At 46.6% G+C, this 6,000-nt stretch overlaps 1 protein-coding gene across 4 annotated transcripts in view; it reads left to right on the top strand.

Moving 5' to 3' along the window:
* The first annotated feature begins 336 nt into the window (after positions 1 to 336).
* Eps15 (epidermal growth factor receptor pathway substrate 15) overlaps positions 337 to 6,000 on the top strand; it is a 93,766-nt gene continuing 88,102 nt past the window's right edge. For 2 of the 4 annotated variants that reach the window (XM_057783492.1, XM_057783493.1), the window contains exon 1: positions 337 to 505. In XM_057783492.1, coding sequence (XP_057639475.1) covers positions 473 to 505 — 33 coding nt within the window. In that variant the 5' untranslated portion in view covers positions 337 to 472. The remainder of the gene's footprint in view (positions 506 to 6,000) is intronic. The other 2 variants (XM_057783490.1, XM_057783491.1) reach the window with 1 other exon arrangement.

Genomic DNA, 6,000 nt, shown 5'->3' with positions numbered 1-6,000 from the left:
TCAGTATTATTTAATATTATTACTAAACCATTACTAGCATCACTTAGTGCCATTACTCTTTTAGTTCCCACAAGCCACCTGGGCACGGGTATATCTTCCCGCGCTTTTCAGAAGCAGCAGTCCAGGAAAGTCGGTGTTCTGCCTACATTTCTCTCTTAGGAATCCTCAGCGCCGCCTCCGCCTCCGGTCCGCCCCGGTGCTCCATCCGCACCGGGTTTTCCAGGGCGGCCGGGGTCAGGGCCTGGTTCCGCGCCTCAGACTCCCGCGCCGGGCTTTGCGCGCCGCCGCGGCCTGTGGGGCCGGCGGGGCGGGGCGGGGCAGGGCGGGGCGGGGCGGCGTGAAGAGGGAAGTTGTCGAAGTTCGGGGAGACGCCCGGCCGCCGGCCTCGCCTACGGCCTGTCCCTCCGCCTCCTCCCGCCCCGGCCCCTGTCCGCCCGTCCTTCCTTCCCCTCCCGTGCATGATGGAAATACCATGGCTGCGGCAGCCCAGCTCTCCCTGACACAGGTAACGCCGCCCGCCGGTTCGCCCGGCTCGACCCACCGGGCTTCCCCGGCCCTCCCCCCCCACTGCTCTCGGGCGCTGGCGCGGCGGCCGCTCTCGGGCCAGTGAGGAGCGCGGGCTCCATCCCGAACCGGAGCGCCCCCAACCCAGCCGCGGCCGCCGCGCCCCCGCCCCGGGGTCGCCCGGCGCTCGGCTCCGCCCCGCGCGGCTCCCACCCGGCCACCTCCACGGGTCCCGGCAGCGCTCACGGTCTCGGGAAGTTTCTGTGCGGGCCTGACGGCCGTCAGGTGAACTCCGGCGGAGCTCGCACGGTGCGAGGCTCGCCCTCGGCGGAGCAGGATTCGCTCAGCTTTGCTCACGGGCGGGAGTGAGCGCTGCCGAGGCGCCCCCCCCCCCCCAGGTGCCTCAGTCGCATCCCGCCCGGGCGCTTGTCCCACTCGCGCTCTGCCCGCCCGTGTTAACTTCTGCGCTGCTCCCCTTGCAGACTTTCCCACCCGTGAGGGGGCAGGCTCTGGTCGCCGTCCTGGGGACCTACAGCGCCCGCCAGCCTTCAGCAGGTGGGCGGCTCTGTCCGCCCCGGCGGGCGCGGGGGGCCACAGCGGAGTTAACTTCCCAGGACGATTTCTGCCCAAAGCGGTTTTCTCTGTGTCTGTCTCCTGCCTCTCGCTTTCTCTTCCTTCAGAGCCCCGTCCTCGAGTTTCCTAGGAAACCTCTGAAGATCATTCACTCCGGAGGGTTCTCCGTCTCTGTAAAACCCGAGTCGTCCTATGACAACCAGGCGGATGAGGTGCTACACACCTGCCGGTCCAGCCATCTCCACTGTCCAGGAGTTTGTTCTCCCCAGAGCTGGGGACTGTACCCACCTCAACCTTACAGGCTGCCCTGTGATAGCTCCCTGCCATCTTGTCTCCTCGGCCTAGATTTGCCTGTACTTAAGCTAAAGCTCTACTCTTAGGCCATGTGGCTTGGCCAGTAGACATTTTTGTGTTATGATAAAGAGTTCTTGAGGTGTTTTTTCTCCCTAACATTTCGGGATAGAGAGAAAAAAAGTATTTTCCCCAGGAACCAGGATGGAGATTTTTATTTACTTACTTATTTTGAAACAGGTAGACCAGGCTGGCCTTGAACTCACTACGTAGTCAAGAATGACCTTGAACTTTGGATAATTCTGCCTCCCTCCCAAGTGGTGGGCTCATGGGCTGGACCACCATGTTAAGTTTATTTATTACCAGGGCTCAAACCCAAGGGCTTCTCTAGTAGCTGAGCCACATCCCCAGCAAAGGTGATTTTTATATAAACAGTATGTGTGTGTTTACAGCTCTTCAGGTAAAGAGTCTCAGTGTCCAGGAATGGCCTCCCGAACTGAGTTTTACATTTCCAACCTTATTTCCTGTGGGTCACTGTGTTTTGATCTGCAGATAACAGGGAAGAATTTTTAAGATGGAGCCTTTAACTGGTTGAGTCTTTAGTCTTGGTCATGAATGTGTTTGGAAGGATCCCTCTGAAACTCAAATTTGAGGAATGGAAACATTGAGTTTTGGGTGTTGACTTTGTGAGTCTAGTAGTGCCCTGCCTTAAACATGATCTCTGTTGGCAGTCTGTTGTGTTCTGACTCTGTTGGCTAATTCTGGCAGTTTCCCCTCTCTCAAAGATTTTGTTCCCTTGAAGACCTGTGTACAGTTGCTTCTCGATTCTGTGCCGACTCGCCTTTCTCCTCCATGGGACTGTGCTTTTAGTTTCTGCTTACTATCATTCATCTCTGGAAGTTTGCTTCAGGCTCTTTCTTTTTATAGTCACTTTCACAATTTACATATATTCTTGTGGGTATGTATTTAGGTGTTAACAGTATCCAGAGCAAGTGCTTGAATCACTAAGGGGAATTGTCCTTAGTGTTTCATGTTTGAATTTATATTGATAATTCAAATAAGTCAATTTAGAATATTTTGCTATTAGAATACCAAGATACAGTGAGATTATATTGTAAAGGAACAGAAAAAAAAACCCTATTTTAAAATATTTACTTATGTGTCTTCTTCTTTTAAAACTTAGTAAATTGTGGTTCTTAGATTTAATTAACATGTATGAGTGTTTTGCCTGCATGTATACATATATATAAGGGCATGTGCCTGCCTGGTGCCCACATAAGTCTCCTGGAACTAGAGTTGTCAATGGTTATAAACCACCACGTGGGTAATGGGACACCAACCTGGTTTCTCTACAAGAGCAACAAGTGTTCCTAACCTGAGCCGCGCCATCTCTACAGCCCCTGTTCTTTATTTGTGTGTATGTGTGTGTGTGTGTGTGTCTGTGTGTGTGTTTATGCGCGCGCTTTGAGACAGTCACACTGTGTAGCCTTGGCTGCCTGGAACTCTGTAGACCATGCAGGCTTCAAATTCATAGTGTTTATACCTACTTCTCTCTTAGATTTCATCTTTTTTTAAAATTTAGGTTAATTGGGTCTGGTGGCACATACCTATAATCCCAGCACTTGTGAGTCGGGGGCAGGAGGAATGCTGATGGTTTAAGACTAGTGTGAGCTACATGGAATGTGTGAGTTAAGCCAAGGCAGTGCAGAGAGACTGTCTAAAGTGTGTGTGGTGCACACACGTGAGTGCACAGGTGCGTGTGCCTGTTGAGTGCATGAAGAGACCAGAAGAGGATGTCAGGTGTGCTTCCTTGAGACAGATCTCTCAGTGATTGGGACTTGCATTTTGGGGAAGTGGGCCAGCTAGCCAGTGGGTTCTTGAGATTTGCTTGCTCTGCTTTCCAGTGCTGAGGTTACAGACGTACTCAGCCATAGTGGGCTTTTTATGTGAGTACTGAGGATTTGAATTCTGTTCCTCATGCTTTGCCTACTGAGCCATCTTCTCAGTTCCTCAAATTTTTTATTTAAAAAAATTTTTTTTAAACTGCTTGAACTACGTCAATTCAGATAGTGGTGTAACCTGGTTTCACATTCATTATTGATTTATGTCACCGTCTGTTTTGTTTTCTACTCTTCTAACACACAGAGACAGGTGTACTCAGGTGTGATTCTTCAGGGCAGAGACGTTGTGGAGGGTAGGAGTGTACGACTGTGTTGCTGTTCAGACGCAGGTTCTTAGATTTAAGTGATCTTTCCACCCCAAGTCTCCCAAGAAGCTGGGATTGTGAGTGTGTGCCACTGGGCCCAGCAAAGGATATTTTAAAACTCATCTCTTTCCCCAATATTTTATTTGGAAGAAAGTGATTGATAACTCTTGTTGTCTATGCAAAAACTGTTAAAGGGCTCTTTGGCAGTTATGAAGATTAGCCAGATGCTAGTTTCTGCCTCCAGCAGTTAGATGATCAGTTTGGAGTAGGTTCACCCATTTATATTCATTCATTCATTCATTCATTCAGAGAGAGAAAGAGTTTGTTTTTGTTTGTTTTTGAGACAGGGTCTTTAGCCCTGAGTGTCCTGGAACTTTCCTGTAAGCTTGCCTTCACCTCCCAGGTGCTAAAATTAAACAAATATGCTATGCAGTTTTTAAAATATTAGATGTAACACACTGCATTTGGTTGGTTTTTAGCTTTTTAGCCCATATCACTTAAAGAGAAATAACAAATTGGAGAAAAATGTGAAAAATTTTTAGTTTATGCTTCCCTTCCCTTTTTAATGCCTGCCACAATCCTTTCTTTAGGAAAAGATTAAAATGAAATTTTGCCTTCTAGAGATGATAGACTACTAAATTAAGAAAATGAGTGCCATTTTTAGCTTTGCCAGTAGATATGGCAGTGAGTAAAATCTCTCGGTGTCTGCTTTCTTAGGCTTAAAAATTGATCTACATTAGTTAAGAGCTCTGGCTGCTCTTCAGGAGAACCTGGTTCAATTCCCAACACCTGTCTGGTAGCTAACGGAGCTCTATAAATCTAGTTCCAGGTAATGCAACCTCATCTTCTGGTCTCCCTAGGCACTGCACTTAAAAGGTGCTGATATAACTTGTAGACAAAACACCCATAGACATAAAATAAAAATAAGTGAATTAAAAATTATTCAACAAATAATGTTGAGTATTTGCTTTCTGCCAAGAATTATTCTATCTTAGAATATACCAACAAACAAAATAGTAACTTTTGAAATTTAAAGACAAAAACGTGGAGCTTGGATTTTAATAGGGGAGTTTGAAGGCTATTACATACTTTTCCAGCCCCAACATTCTGTTTTGTAAATCTTACCAGACAATGTGCTGATTTTCCCCAGTATTTAGTATGGCACAGCCTTATGTTTCTCCTTTCAATTATTTTCTTGTTGATGAGTAAAATTCAAATAGAAACATGATGGTGCAAGCTAATCTTAGCATGTGGGAATCTGAAGCAGGATTATTGTGAATTTGAGGCCAGAATGGCAACAAAGTAAACTGCAAGTCTGCCTAGGCTACAGAGAGCTTGTATCTGAAAAGAGGAAAACACCCAAGCCTGGTTTCTAGATGAAGAGCCACAGGCAGTTAATGTAGAGAGAGGGAGAGTTTCTTTCCTAGGGATGACCCCCCTAATTGGTCATTTAATACCAAGTCATCAGCCTGAAAAACATGCGGATGAGCTATTCTAAATGAACTCAGCAGGTTGTATTTACATATTCATGTACATATATGTGTATGTCAATAATAAGAAAAGAAAAAGAGGCCATGAATTAGAGAGGAGGAGCTGGACATGAGCGGGGGTGGGAAAGTGATGTAAATGCAGCATACATACGAAATTTTAAAAAAAATTGGGAAAAGGAAAAGCTTGAATGAGAAAGATCCGATTTTTGGGTTTTTGGTAGTTTATAGAAAAGAGAGATAATATTTTCTTTCTTTTTGAGCACTTTGTTTCAAATCCGAGCCTTATGAATGCTAGGCAACCAACCACTCTACCACTGGGTATTTCCTGATATGCATCCCTGCTGACTTGCACTCAATAGAGATCAGTCTGTGCAGCCTCCCAGAATGCTGGGAATAAAGATGTGAACTATGCCTGGCCTAGTAAATTTAGGTCATGAAACACCATGACCTAAAACAAGTTGGGAAGGAAGGGTTTTATTTGGCTTACACTTCCATGTTAATGAAGAAAATGTCAATGAATGAAGGAAGTCAGGATAGGAACTCAAAAGGGCAGGATTCTGAAGGCAGGAGCTCATCCAGAGGCCATTCTTGCTCAGCCTACTTTTTGATAAAACCCAGGACCACCTGCCTAAGAGTGGCTCCACCCACAGTGAACTCACCCCCATCAGTACTAATTAAGAAAATCTACACACTTGCCTGCAGCCAGGTTTTATGGAGGCATTTTCTCAGTTGAGGTTCCCTCCTCTAAGCTTGTGTCAAGTTGATGTAAAACTTTTGCTTGCTTTAAATCCTAGCACTCTGGAGGCAGAGGCAGGCAGAACTCTTGCTTTTGGGGCCAGTCTGTATGTAGTTCCAGGACAGCCCAGTCAAGGATACACAGAGATGCTGTTTAAAAAAACAAAACCAGTTTTTTTTTCAACTGTCCATTTCTTTTTC

The sequence above is a fragment of the Chionomys nivalis genome, chromosome 11 (genome assembly GCF_950005125.1).
Source record: "Chionomys nivalis chromosome 11, mChiNiv1.1, whole genome shotgun sequence".
Classification (NCBI taxonomy): Eukaryota; Metazoa; Chordata; class Mammalia; order Rodentia; family Cricetidae; genus Chionomys; species Chionomys nivalis.
This window is presented reverse-complemented; position numbering and strand designations above follow the sequence as displayed.